Below are 15,983 nucleotides of genomic sequence, written 5' to 3'. Positions count from 1 at the left end.
GTAGTGAGAGATTTTCTGGACGTTTTCTCAGAGTTGGAGCCAGGCACCCTTATTTCGAAGGCTCCATATAGGATGGCACCAGTAGAGTTGAAGGAACTGAAGGTCCAATTGCAGAAGTAATTGGACAAGGGTTTCATAAGCCCTAGCTTGTCACCAAGGGGTGCACCTGTTTTTTTTGTAAAAAAGAAGGATGGATCATTATGTCTGTACACTAATTACAGAGAACTAAACAAGGTGATCGTTAAGAACAAGTATCCTCACCCCAGGATTGATGACTTGTTCGACCAGTTGTAAGGAGCAATGATATTCTCATAGATTGATCTCCGGTCAGAATACCATCAGCTGAGAATAAAGGACAGTGAAATGCCCAAGACATCTTTTCGTTCGAGGTATAGGCATTATGAGTTCATAGTGATGTCGTTCGGTCTAACGAATGCCCCAACAGTGTCCATGGATTTGATGAATAGGGTGTTCAAGGAATTCCTCGACACTTTCATGATTGTTTTTATTGACGACATCTTGGTTTATTCCAAGATAGAAGCGGAACATGAGGAGCATTTGCGGAAAGTTTTGGAGACGTTGAGGGGCAATAAGTTGTATGCTAAGTTTTCTAAATGTGAGGTTTGGTTGAAGCAAGTGTTCTTTCTAGGGCATGTTGTATCGAAGGGAGGTGTCTCTGTGGATCCTACAAAGATTGAGGTAGTTAAGAGTTGGGCTCGTCCAACCACAGTCAGTGAGGTGTGCAGTTTCCTGGGGTTAACCGGCTGCTATAGACGATTTTCAAAGGACTTCTCTCGCATAGCCGCCCCATTGACTCAGTTGACCCGGAAGAGAGCCCTTTTCTATTTGAATGAGGCTCGTGAGAACAGTTTCCAAGATCTCAAGCAGATGTTGGTTTCGGCTCCAGTTCTTATAGTAACAGATGGATCAGTTGGTTTTGTCATTTACAGTGACGCGTCTATGAAGGGGTTGGGAGGCATACTGATGTAGCAGGGCAGAGTAGTTGCTTACGCTTCACGTCAGCTAAAGAAGCATGAACACAATTATCCCACACATGACTTGGAGTTAGCAGCAGTGGCTTTTGCTCATAAGATCTGGAGACTACTTATATGGAGAGAAGATACATATCTTCACCTACCACAAGAGTTTAAAGTACTTTTTCACTCAGAAGGAGTTGAACATGAGGCAAAGAAGGTGGCTAGGGCATGTGAAGGATTATGACTGTGAAATTTTGTACTACCTAGGGAAGGCGATTGTAGTGGCAGATGCCCTAAGCAGAAAGGTGGCTCATTCAGCAACCTTCATTACTAGACGACTCATTTTTGCAAGAAGCTAGAACGGGCAGAAATTGCCGTAGCAGTGGGTAAGGTCATGGCACAGTTAGCGCAATTGTCAGTACGACCGAGTCTAAGGCAGAGAATTATTGATACGTAGCGTTGTGACCCTTATCTGGAGGAGAAAGTTCACAGGGTGGAGTCAGACCAGGATGGCAAATTATCAGTATCTGCGGAAGGTGGTCTCCTCTATTAGGGACGTTTGTGCGTGCCAACAGATAATGATATTAAGAATGAGTTGTTGTCAGAAGCTCATAGTTCCTTATTTTCGATTCACCCCGATAGCACTAAGATGTATCAGGACTTGAAACGTTATTACTAGTGGAATGATATGAAAAGAGAGATTGCAGAGTTCGTCAGTAAGTGCTTGGTGTGCCAGTAGGTGAAAGCCTTGAGGTTGAAGCCAGCAGGCTTATTACAGCCATAGAGTGTGCCAGAATGGAAGTGGGAGCATGTGCCTATGGACTTCATTGTGGGGTTTCCAGGGATAGTCAAAGATTTCACGGTAATTTAGGTTGTGTAGACAAACTTACAAAATTAGCACATATCATACCTGGGAAGTCCATCTTTTCAGTAAATAAGTGAGCACAGATATACATGAAGGAGGTGGTGAGATTGCACAGAGTGCCTGTGTCCATCATGTCGGACAGAGACCCTCGTTTCACGTCTAACATCTAGAAGAGTCTTTAGGAAGCTTTAGGGACTCGGTTGAATTTCATTATAGCTTTTCACCCACACTGATGGGCAGACAGAGCGATTGAATCAGATAGTGGAAGACATGTTGGGTGCCTGTGCCATAGAGTTTTCAGGAAGCTGGGATGCTCACTTGCATCTGATGGAGTTTGCTTATAATAACAACTACCAGTCCACTATTGGGATGTCGCCATTTGAGGCCCTTTATGGGAAGAGTTGCATGTCTCCTATGTGTTGGGATGAGGTAGGAGAGAGAAAATTGCTAGGACCCGAACTAGTGCAGACCACGAATGAGGCAATACAGAAGATCAGTGCTCGTATGCAAACAGCTCAGAGCAGGCAGAAGAGCTATACCGTTGTGAGACGTAAGGACCTGGAATTTGAGACTGGTGTTAAAGTTCTTAAAAGTGGCACCCATGAAAGGTATTCTGAGGTTTGGTAGGGAGGGGAGTTGAGCCCAAGATTCATTGGACAATTTGAGGTCTTGGAGCGAGTTGGCCCTGTAGCTTACCATTTGGAATTGCCCCCAGCACTGTCTTCAATTCATAATGTCTTCCGTGTTTCGATGCTGAGGAAGTATGTGACAGACCCATCCCATGTAGTGACTTTGAGCCCTTGCAGTTGACTGACAACTTGAGCTACGAGGAGAAACCTATAGAGATCCTTGCCAGAGAAGTAAAGACATTGCGCCGCAGGGAAAATACATTTGTGAAAGTTCTGTGGCACCAGTTCAATGAGGCTACCTGGGAGCGAGAGGATGAGATGAAGGCCCAGTACCCGGAGCTGTTCAGGAATGAACTTTCGAGGATGAAAGTTCTTTGAGGAGGAAAGAATGTAACACTCTGCATTTTTTTTTAGTAATAATGTAACTTCTGTAATTTTTATTATTTGAGGGAATTTTTTGAATTTTGGACTTCAAGTGTAATTGCAGGAATTTAATTATTGATGTTGAAATTATTCAATTTAGAAATTAATGGTAGAAATTAATTTCATTTTGGGAAGGAAAGAAATTTAATAGTATAAAGTGGAATAAGGAGAAAAATAAAATATAGTTTATTTTATTTCCTTTTCAGTTTATTATTATTATGATTATTATTTTATAACCCCCTCCTCCCCCCCCCCCCCCCCCCCCCCCCCCAAATTCCCTCTTCTCCCTCACGCGTTTGAAACCTCCCCCCCTTCTCCGATTTTTCTTTCCACCACTCGCCGCCGATCTCGACCGGCAGCCAAGCCACGACCAAATTTTTGCCATCCCTCCTAGCGTCTCAGCACTTTGGCGCTGCCCAGTCAGCTGATAACGGGCAGAAATGCACGTTATTATAGCGCAAAGTTATAAAACAATGAAGAATTGCGACAGTAAAAAAAATATAAAATTGTGTCCAAAAGCATTAAGTTTATAACTTTGCGATCGCATGTGTCCATTGCATTAAAAATAGCCAACTTATGTATTCTATGCATAAAATGCGTTGGCGCAAAGTTGAATTGCGATCCAAGGAAATTAACGTCCGAGCACATCAAGAGATTATGACCGCAAGGTTACATGATCATATGCGTTCGCGAAAATTTGCTCAAGAAGGTGGCCGCATATAGCTGGCGCATCAAGGTGAAAGCTTAATAAATCACGATGGGACAAAAAGATGATGATGGTCGATTCCAAATTAAGTTGACAAGCCGTTAATGACACATTGTAGAAAGTACACTCAACTTTTTTGTAACAAATATTCGGCGCATCAGATAGAGAATTAATGACATCCCATCAGTGCAATCGTTTGAGAGAAAAAACTCTTCACCTTGAAGCTCTTTAAATACCGAAAGCTGCCTTCGTTGAAGAAGCTCAGTTTGCGGAGTTCTGTTCAGTTCGCTAAGTTCTGCTGAGTTCGGAGAGTTCACCATATAGAAGATAGTTAGCCTTTGTTCATAGTTTCCTTATACTTAGAAGGCAGAAGTGAGAGAAGGGAAAAGATGCCAGAAGATCGTTTTGGTCAGCTCGAGAGAGAGCCAGGGAACGTGGAAAGCAGAGAGAGGGCCAACTCTTGTGAGAGCAAGAATATCTTTTAAGCAGATTAGAGAATAACAATGTAAAAGTCTTGGGAAGCAAGAAATTGCTACCATGCTTTTTATCTTTATTTCACATTGTCATTTTGTATTTTAATTTCATATATAGAATGAAACTTGCATTTCTACATCTGTTCACTCTCTTTACAATACGCATGAGTAACTAAACTTTCGAATGGGTTAAGAAGTACTTAGCTAACATGACCTAGGATCTTCATTGCATCAGATCATCTTGTCTTATGTTGCGTTCATCACCCCTTTAGAGCTACTCGACAGAGAGTCTAAAAAAAGAACCTAAGACTTGATAGAGCTAGACCAGAATCTAGACTTGACAAAGCAAGATTAAATTTGCATAAGCAAGAGATAGAGACTTAGAGATAAGTTCTATTTGCCAACATGCATCGCATGCACCTTAGAGATATGTTATGGTAGTATGCGGTCGCTTTGTGGATGTGTGTGTCATTCGTCATCGCATAGACAAGAATAGATGCTTATATGTAGGTCCTATAGACATCATCGCATACATTGCATGCGTTCTAAAACAAGAAACCATAGCATTTGCAATGAGAGACGACTTGCTATTATATGTATGTAGCATGATCGCATAACATGAACGCCTTGTTAGGAAGTGTTAGCTAAATCCCTTCTCAACCTATTCCTCTACATACTCATTGCATCTTTCGTATTATTAACTCTTTTCTCAACTCCGCCACATAAACTTTATACTTCAAACAACATACCAACCAACGCATTGATTCATTTGTCACCGCAAAGAGATCTAAAATTACCATTGCATACTGTTTTCTTAGTCCCTGTGTTCGACTCTGGGCTGACCAGGCAACTCAATAGGATTTATACTTGGATCTTGCCGAGAAAACTAAATGCACAACGCATATTCCACCATCACATTCTACACCATTATTTCATCGCATTAACAACGCATCATCAGCCGAGCCTCGACCTCCCACGCCGAAGTTGTCTGCTTTTGGCGTTTGCGAGTCTCGCCGCCACACTCTTCGCGCCGTCTGCCAAGGCTAAAGCTGAACGACCCAGCCTGTACCACGCCAGATCCAGAGTTCGCCGCCCTTTTCCTCAGCGCTAGCCACTTCCTCACACCTCAACCCGCCGCCGCTGGTTGCCTCCAGTCACGCGGTCTAGCGTCGCCCAACCTTGTTCGTTTCCAAAATCAGCCTACATCATTGAACTTTTGATTAATTTTGGGCAAAATTTTGGTTTGTCTTTGAAGGTTTGATTACCCATTTGGTTTTGGGTTAAAATTTGTTATCTCTTTATATTTGGAATTTAAATCCAAGATTGGAGTACTTCGGAGTGTGCAATGTGCTGTTCAATGGATTCGAGTTCGTTCGACAAGTATTACCCATTTGGTTGTTGGGCACCTATTGGTTTTGACTAAATGAGGGTTTGGTTTTATACTTTGTAGGTTCCAAGTCATCGTCCATTGGGTTTTAAAATCTGCTAAGAGAGATTTGGAGTCGAAATCTTGCGAGTGTTTATTGATCAAGTTTCGTTGGGTAAGTTCATTGGTGATCGTTGAACTAAATTTATATGTTTGGATCTTGGTTCCAAGGATTGAAATTTAGTGTTATGTTCTGTATTAGAGGACTTAATTCAGGAATTATTTTGTCGAAGATCATTAGCTTGGATTAATATCTGAATTTGACTTCGACGTAAGTAATCTTACTACTGGAACTGCCCACGGGCCTGACACTAGATGTATGCTAGTAGGATAGATGAATATTACGACAGAATGATGGCATGATAGATTGATAGTATAGTATAACCGATGTATGTTCTTGTATGAGGAACTAAAAGATTTATTTGTGCATGTAGATACTTGAATGCTAGCATGAGATGATATTTGATTCCATGAGGTTATAATTGATATGTGGATATTGAGGCATATATGCATGTTGTAGAGCCATGATGTTGAGGCATATATGTATGTCATAGGATCATATTGTGATAATTATGATGTTAAAACTATGATAGTGATTTTACTGATTAGTTAGATGCCCACTAGATATTGTGTTTCCTTCGAGATTCACCAGATTGTGTTTCTTTCAAGATTCACCAGATTGTGTTTCCTTCGGGTTTTACTAGATATTGTGTTTCCTTCGGGATTCGCCAGATTTTGTTTCCTTCGGGATTCACCAAAGGTAGTGAGCATACTTAGCTATAGTAGGTTAGAAATCAGTTTTTCATGTATGTATGTGTCCCATGAGGACTAGAGCAGTTTATATGTTCCACCAGAGGTAGGCCTCTTGAGGACACAGATGCCTAGCCTGACCCTAGTAATGGGGTTACTTACAGAGTATTTCATACTCATTCTTTTTCATGTTGTTGTTTCAGGTAAAGGTAGAGATGCACCGACGATGGACAAACGGAATTTGTGTTCGAGCCACTGGGACCAGTTTTATGCTTCTGCTCAGGAGACTTAGATTTCCTTTCATGTTTTGCTTAACTTTCAGTTTTGATATTTGAAACCTACTATTAAGAATTATTTTCAGACTTATTTATTAACATTTATGATTTATGGGTACCTTATTGTTGTTTTTAATATTTTCATTTAATGAAGAACTTTTGAACTTACCTTATTTATATAGCATTTATTTCACCATAAAGGGTGTTGTTTTAAGTTCCATGCATGTATGTATTTAGTAACGGCCTAATTTAACTCCTAGGGGGTCGGGTCGTTACACTCGGCCACCATGGTGGAGTCAGAGATGTACCCCTGCTTAGTGCTTTTCCATACTACAGCTCCTTCAATAAGCACTGATCCTGAAGTGCATTTCCGAGAATCCTTATCAGTGTGAAAATCAGAGTTCGTGTATCTTGTAAGGATCATTTCCTTAGAACCATACATAAGCATGTAGTCCCTTATTCTCCTAAGATACTTTAGGATATTCTTGATAGCTATCCAGTGACCCTGTCCTGGATTAGGCTGATATCTATTGACTATCACCACAGCGTAGAATATGTAAGGTCTAATACATAACATCGCGTACATCAAATTGCCAATGGAAAATGAATAGGGGACCCGTCTCATTTCCTCAACTTCTTGAGGTGCCTTAGAACATTTCTCCTTAGACAATGTAACTCCATGCAAAAAAGGTAAAAGGCCCATTTTGGAGTTCTGCATCGAGTACTTGATTAACATCTTGTCAATGTATGATGCCTATGATAGTGCTAGCAATTTGTTCTTTCCATCCTGAAAGGCCTGCATCCCAAGAAAAAATTGAGTCTTTCCCAAATCTTTGATTTGGAATTGGGTCACTAGCCAGTTCTTAACTGAAGTCAGTAAACCTACATCATTTCCAATGAGTAGGATATCGTCTACATATAACACTAGGAAAACTACCGAACCGTTGATGATTTTCTTTTAGACACAAAGCTCATCAACGTTTTGGTCAAAGCTATAAGATTTTATCACAGTATCAAACCTTACGTTCCAAGATTGAGATGCCTGTTTCAGTCCGTAAATGGACCGATTCAGCTTGCAAACCTTTTTCTCCTGACCTTGGGCTATGAATCCCTCGGGCTGCACCATGTAAATGGTCTCCTCAAAATTACCATTCAGAAAGGCAGTCTTGACATCCATTTGCCATATCTCATAGTCATTATATGAGGCAAAGGACAGAAGGATGCGGATAGACTTAAGAACGACAACAGGTGAGAAAGTCACCTCATAATCAACTCCCTCTATCCAGGTATAACCCTGTGCCACAAATCTAGCCTTGAAGGTTTGCACCTTCCCATAAGCACTCCTTTCCCGCTTGTAGATCCATTTACAACCTATTGGATTAACCCCATCAAGTTGATCTACAAGATCCCAAATTGAGATGAAGTATATAGACTTCATCTCAAGATCCATGGCTTTGACCCATTCATCTCTGTCCACATTTTCCATTACCTTCTTGTAATACAGCGAATCCTCAACCTCGCCATTGGGTACCATAGCCAAGATTGTAGTTAAACCCATATAGCGAATAGGTGGGTTTGCAACCATTCCACTATGTCGAGGTGCCCTCAACTCTTGAGGTGGATTTGACCTACTAGATGAACTCTCATCAACAACTCTTGTTGAGGTATCAGGCTCTTCAACAACTCTTGTTGAAGTTTCAATAGCTTCTTTGGAAAGTTAGCAGGCTCTTCAACAACTCTTGTTGAAGTTTCAATAGCTTCTTTGGAAAGTTTACTCAGCACAATTTTGCTTCTTGGACTGTGTTCCCTTATATGATCCTCTTTAAGGAAGGTGGCGTTTGTCCACACAATGAAGGAACTCTTAACAAAGAGATCCGTGAGCGGAAGGGAGATTGTTCCAAATCCCATTTTGACAAAACATACACAGTTACAATAAAACAGTAATAGTTATGCAAAAACTCTAAATTACAGCATGCTTCCAAAGGGAAAGTACTAAGGTTCAAGAGAACTTAATCTTGAAGAACTATTCTTCTCGTTCCCTTGAACTTACTGCACAATTGTTCACCAACACGAATGAATCTACACTCGAACAGTAATCTCCTTGAACAAGAACAAATCTACACTCGTCCTTTGAACAATAAGAAGACATCACCAGAAGGTTGCCTTGGTATTATCGGTGTGAGAATCCAAGAGTTGTGGACTCTGTAGGATTTGGTAGAGGGTAGGAGGAATTTTACAGATCATATAGACGATCAAGTAAGTGGGAATTGTTTAAAGTCACTCGTATAGACAGTGTACTCGATTGTTTAGAAAACAAGTGACTCTCGTATAGAAGCTTTTTAAACTGTCGTTAATTCTCTCAAGCTATTGTATAGCTAATGCTTTTGATCGCACCTTTCTCAATCACTGAATGATCACATAGTATAAAAATGAAAAAAAAATTCATTTTATCCATCAATTACCATAACTGATCACAACTTCCTACTAAATTGTTTATGGGAGAAAAAATCATAACTAATTATCCTATAATTGATTTAATTACAAATATAATCAAAATATTCATAACCTATAGGTTTAATATCACATCTCATGCAATTTATAAACCATAGTTCTTTTTCTTCATTATAGCATTTAATAATAATTCCTCCAATTAATGTATCTAATATTGAAGTCAATTATATCTCATATAATTGATGCAATTTAATTATATCATATATAATCAAATTCCCTCTTGTTAATTTGAACACTTCAAACTAACCTTAAAATTGATTCTCAACATGAATCTATTGAGCTACCAAGGGGACCTTATGGACCTGTAGCTTGAAGCTCCAACGGTACGTGAATAACTGACTAAACTCTTTAATCACGATATCCACCATCCGTTAACTATTGGACATTCCACTAAAGACTGACAGCTACACTTTTCGTGCTACAGATATATTTTTGTGTCCATTGGATATAACCAATCAATAGTACGATGACCCTTCACAAATCGCTCATAAGTACAGCCGGGCCAATTTACCGTTTTTCCCCTGTAATTACATCTAACTCTTTAAGTACCACCGATTCCTCAAATGAACGATACTTCATAGTTTTACTATGAGTAAATCCTTCTCTGGTCAAGAGAAGGTGTGGTGCCACATTGTTCAAGTCCCAACATCAGCCCTTAAGGGAGCAGTTTATTTACTTACCCCTAAATCGGGAAAGAAGTGAATTTCATATTGTGTAGCTGAGTTTCCAGTTCCTTAATCAGATGAATCTCTAAAGTGGTAGGTTTGAGTCAGCGATCTGGCCATTCGCACCCATACAAATCAAAATACCGCCCTCATAGGCAGAAGTTCTCAACTCACTCAGAATTAAGGTAATGTTACCTATGGTCATCCTAGTGAAATGAAAGTCTCTGTCGTTATATAACGAGACTAAACATTTCGTTGTCTGGTCTTATACAAACTATTTTGTGTAGAGCATCCCTGCTCACATGTCTAATACATGAATGGTCAGGATCAGACCATTTGTAGCATTTACAACAATTGTAAGATCTACAAAGCAGGCCACACTCGTAGTGTCAACTGGATAAGGTTTCCCTTCTTTATCCATCTACTACAGACCATTTAGTTTATCATTTAAAACACGATCCACTTGTATGTCATCACATATATGCTTAAGTTACAACGATAACCAGGGATTTTAATTGATTGGTTTGTGGTTAATGCAACTAAAAAATCTCATATTTCAAAGATATTAGTGAAGAAAATATCTCATATTATTACATCACAAATGTTTGTTCATATACATATTTACAAATACTAGACCCTACGAGATTTAGGACATCAACCCTAACACACAAACGCTTTGTTTTCCTTAGGATCATAAAAGTAACCCCCTCGTATCCATCTACTATAGACCATTCATGTGGATACATGCGAGTGGGGGTATCCTATACAAAAAGTTTGTATAAGACCAGACCACGAGATGATTAGTCTCTTTATATAACCCCATTGATAATTGAGACTTACATTTCACTTGGATGACCATAGGTGACATGACCAAACGGTAAATTAGCTTGAAATGTTACCTATTGTTCATTAGGTTTGAGTCGACAATCTGGCCACTTGCACCTATGCAAATCAAAGGACTGCCCTCAAAGGCAGGATTTTCCAACTCACTCAGGATTAAGGTCATGTTACCTATGGTCATCTTAGTGAAGTGAAGTCTCTGTCATGAACGGCGTTATATAATAAGACTATACACTTTTTGGTCCGGTCTTATACAAACTCCTTTGTATAGGACGCCCCCGTTCGCATATCTCCACATGAATGATCAGGATCAGAACATTTGTAGCATGTAACAACACTTGTAACTATCTACAAAGCGGGTCGCATCCATAGTGTCACAAGGATAAGGTTTCCCTCCTATATCCATATACTACAGACCATTTTCATTATCACTTAAGGCATGATCCACTTGTATGTCTCCACATACATGCTTAAGTTACAACGACAACCATAGATCTTAGTTTATTGGTTTGTGGTAAAGCAAATAAAACATCTCATGTTTCATAGACAACAGTGAAGAAAATATCTCATATTATTACATCACAAATATTTGTTCAATACAGGTGTTTGCAAACTACAGAATCCAATGAGAGTTTAGGGTATCAACCCCAACAGTGATAACAGTGGAGGAGTTGCTAACTCAAAAGAACCTAGAAGCCATAAGCGCATTAAATGCAAGTACCATCTCATCAGGAAAATCGTACATCAAGGAGATGTGATTGTCACGTTGATAGATAAAACTAGGACAAGTAGGAGAAATATTGGGTATTTGATACCCTAGTTTATTGTATTTATTCTCTAATTACTCAACATTGTATATATATTTGTATATATGTAAAATCCGCTAGAGTTTTAGTCAAAATGGGAGTTTGTTGGGTTGTATGTTCTAAAACTCGCATTTTGTAATATTAAACATATTCTATTATCAATAAAGATGTTATTGACATTTATTCAATAAAACTATTATAGAATATATAAATCTTACTCGTAAAGACTAAATCCAATAAACTAAGATCCATGGTTGTTACATGCATACTTGAACTTTATGTAGAGATATAAAGATGGATCAAGTTCGAGTAAATAGCCAAAACGGTCTCATTGGTTTGTGAGGGACTCGTGGATCGCAAACCAATTGTTCATTAGAGGATCAGTGAAATATAAGGAGCCAGATGTAATTTTAGGGGTAAAACAACATTTGACCTAGCCGATATTACGAACAACCTGTGAAGGGTTGACTTATTGATTATGTTTAAATCAAGTTGACAAAAATATATCTACAGTGATGAGAGTGCAACTACTGAGCTATATTGGTGTGTCTCGGTAGTTAATGAATATTGATTAATTCGGTCTAAAAAGTTTAGCCAATTAATCTTAAATCATTGGAGCTCATGATCTATCGGTCCATAATCCCTCTACTAGCTCGTAAATCTTGGATTAGTATATTGAGTGAATTTGAAGCGTTCAAATTCAATTTGGGAATTCAATTTGAAGTGTTCCAATTTTAAATTAGGATTTGAATTTGAATTTTTCAGTTTCTAATTAGGATTTGGATAATTATATTTTATATAATTAACGTTTAATTTTGTTGAAAATTAAGCATAATCGGAGAGATTAAATTATTTAAATATTGATTACATGAATGAGATTCATGTATGAAATAGGTGTTTAATTAATTTAATATTTGATATTAAATTATTATTTAATTAATTAAATTTTTTTAACTAATTAAAATAAAATTAATTTTCAATTTTCAAATTCAATTTTAGAAATTGAATTTTGTATTTGATTAATTTTGAATTAAATCAATTGAAATTAAAAATTAATATTTTAGATAGTGGGAAAATCCACATTTTGAGTTACTTAGTGGATTATTCCACATTAGGACACCTATCCCACTAGGTTGGTGGACTTTAAAGTGTCAATCAACATTATGACTTAATGCTTTCATGTATTGGATACATAAATACTTCAATTTTTGAATTGAAGAAGATGATGCAGCTGGAATTTCTAAAATTCTAAAAGCTCTCTCAAACCCTCTTACTTCCCTCACTTAATTAAATTCAATCTAGAGTTCCACCACTCAAATCCAAGTTGGAGAATAGTAGAGAAGATCTCTTGGTGATTCACTATTGATTTGCAGCTCAAATTCGTAGAGAGCAGCTTGAATTTGGTGGATTTCTTTAAAATGATAAATTTTTTAAGCCTTCTTTTCTAAAAATTGTTTTCATACATGCTTCGAAACTCAAATTAAATGTAATTTGAGTGCTTATTGATTGTGATTGCTTCCACTGTTTGCATGTTCATTCCATCAACAGGAGCCTTTTTGGAAGAGTGATGGGAGGAAGAAACTTTTCTAGAGAGAATTTTTTCTTTTCCGTTAAAGCCAAAGAGGAAGCCACAGAAGAAAATCACCCAAATTTCTTCTTCTTCTTCTTCATTTTTTTTAGTTAAGTTAAGAGAGAGGGTGAATTACCCCTCTCTCCCACTAACTTCTCATAACTCCCCACATTAGGAGTTATTTTTATTTAATATATTATTAAAATTAAATCATAATTAAATTTAAAATAATTTAATAATATTTAATAAATATAATTTATTGAATTTAATTTATTAAATATCATATATTTAATTAATATCATATTTATATCACATTTAAATATATTTTTCTCTCATAATCTATAGGTTTAATATGAATCTTATTCATATTAATTTTAACCTATAGTTGTAATATAAATGTAATTTTTATTATTTAATATTTGAATCTTATTCAAATATTTTAATTTTCTCATATAATAAAGTTTAACTTTGAATCTAATTCAAAATGAACTTTATAATATAATGTATCTATATACATTATATTAATTTTACCATATACAATTATATTTCCCAAATAATTTGAACAATTCAAATCCAAAACTTCAACAAAATCTATTTTTTACCTTTAGTGAGCTAGAAGGAAGGCTTAATGTATCTAAATATTAGAAGCTCCAATGATACGTGATTAATTAATTAAACTCTTTAATTAAATTAATCAACATTCATTAACTACGGATTACTCCAATAAAGACCCACATCTGCATTTTTCGCACTATAGATATATTTTTGTGTCCATGGATACAACTATTACCAGTAAGTCAATTCTTTATGAGTTGTTGATAATTACAGTTGGGTCAATTTACCGTATTACTCTTGTAATTATCTCTAGTTCCTTAAGTTCCACTGAACCTCTAATAAACAACCTGTTTATGGTCCTACCATAAACAAAATCCCTCTCAGGCCAATGAGAGAGAAGGGGCCCCATTGTTCAAGACCTAGAGTAAGCATTTAAGAGAACAACTCCTTTACTTTCTCTAAAAGTGGGAATGAGTAAATTTCATCTTGTGTAGTTATGTTCCCAGTTCTCCACTCGGTCCTATCCCCAATTGGTAGGCATATTGAGTCAGCAACTTGGGTCACTCTCATCCGCACAAATCAAAGGATAATTCTTCATAGGCAGGAGTCCATAACTCACTCTATATTGTGATTAAGTTACCTGTGGTCAACCTAGGATATATTAATCTTTTCAATCAATAGTGTTATAATGAAAGATTAATTATTTCACGATCTGGTCTTATACAAACTCTTTGTATACATGAACGACTTGAATCAAATTGTTTGTAACACTTACAACACTTGTAACATTTAAAAATAGGTCGTATCTACAGTGTTACCAAGATAAGGTACTCAACCTTATCCATATACTATAGACCGTTTAAGTTATTACTTGAACAAGATTCAACTGTATGTCTAACACGTACTATTCAAGGTACATTAAATAATCATGGATCTTAGTTTGTTGGATTAAGTTGTGCAAGACTAATAAATGAATAAAATACCTATTTAATAATAGATTAGTTAACAAAAATTACAACTATGAGATTTAGAACATAAATCCCACAATGTCCCACTTGTTCTAAAGCTCTAGCGAGGTGTACAATTACAATATAATATAGTACACAGTACAATAAACTATGACATACACTATACCCACTCATATCTCTCACTTGCCCTAAACTAAAGATGCATATCTCGATGACCTAAACTATATTAAATGGTATTTGGGCTCTATATGTTGGGGTTAATGCCCTAAAGTCTCGTGTCTTGTACTTTATAAATAGTTCGAATGCTTGTGTTGTATAATATATGATATTTTACTTCACATCTTGTATTTTGCTCAGTTGCATGTTTTATTTGCTTTATCACAAACCAATAAACTTAAAATCCCTGGTTATCTATATGTAACTCAAGCATGTATGTGGTGACATACAAGTGGATCATGTCTTGAGTGATAACGAAAATGGTCTGTAGTATATGGATATAGGAGGGAAACCTCATCCTAGTAATGCTACGGATGCGGCTCGCTTTGTGGAATTTTCACAAGTATTGTGACTTGTCACATATGGTATGATCCTGATCATTTTTGTTGGGGACATGCGAGCGGGGGCATCCTATCCAAAGAGTTTGTATAAGACCTGACCACGAAGTGTTAACGTCTCGTTATATAACACCGTTCATGATAGAGACTTCACTTCACTAGGTTGATCACAGTTAACATGACCTCAATCCTGAGTGAGTTGGGAACTCCTGCCATAGAGGGAGGTCCTTTGATTTGTATGGGTGCGAGTGGCCAGGTCACCAATTCAAACCTACCATTTTGGGGATTCGTCTTATTTGGGAGCTGGGAACCTAGCTACATAAGATGGAATTCACTCCTTCCCTGAGGCAGAGGTAAGTAGATAGATAGCTTCCATAAGGGCTGATTTTAGGGCTTGAACGATGTGGTGCAACACACATTCTCTTGGCCCAAAAGGTGTTCACATATAGTTGGACTATATTGTATTGTTCATTAAAGGAATCGGTGGTACTTAAGGAGTGAGATGTAACTACAGGGGCAAAACGGTAATTTGACCCCGTTATACTTATGAGCATCTGTGAAGGGTCATCGTACTCATGATTAGTTATATCCGATGGACACAGAAATATATCTGTGGTAAGAAGAGTTCAGATGTTGGTCTATAGTGGAATGCTGCACAGTTAACGGATGGTGGATCTCATGGCTAAAGAGTTTAGTCAGCTATTCACGCACTGTTAGAGCTTCGAGCCACAAGTCTATTAGGTCCCCTGGATAGCTTGGATAAAGTCGAGAATCAGTGTTTGGGTTAGTTTGAAACGTTCAAATTGACAAAAGAAAGTTCGATTATATGATATAATTGGACTGGTTAATTATGTATGATATAATTGGCTAAATGTATGAGATACATTATTTTGGAGGAAATTAGATATAAATATGATTTATATCAAGTAAAGAAGAAATTACTATAGTAGATATGTGATAACAAACTATAGGTTAAAAATATAATATGAT

The 15,983-nt window shown here is 37.3% G+C and overlaps 1 protein-coding gene across 1 annotated transcript; it reads left to right on the top strand.

The window, feature by feature from the left end:
• The first annotated feature begins 450 nt into the window (after positions 1 to 450).
• On the top strand, positions 451 to 2,849 carry LOC120076233 (uncharacterized). Its single transcript, XM_090313233.1, has 6 exons — positions 451 to 976; positions 1,717 to 1,839; positions 1,926 to 1,999; positions 2,083 to 2,385; positions 2,470 to 2,607; positions 2,649 to 2,849. The coding sequence occupies exons 1-6, from the start codon at positions 451 to 453 to the stop codon at positions 2,847 to 2,849; spliced, it is 1,365 nt and encodes a 454-aa protein (XP_090169359.1).
• Positions 2,850 to 15,983: the final 13,134 nt, after the last annotated feature.

The sequence above is a fragment of the Benincasa hispida genome, chromosome 4 (genome assembly GCF_027475165.1).
Source record: "Benincasa hispida cultivar pf3 chromosome 4, pf3_genome.v1.1, whole genome shotgun sequence".
NCBI lineage: Eukaryota > Viridiplantae > Streptophyta > Magnoliopsida > Cucurbitales > Cucurbitaceae > Benincasa > Benincasa hispida.
The sequence above is the reverse complement of the archived record's forward strand: the minus strand, read 5'-3'. Positions and strand labels throughout refer to the sequence as shown.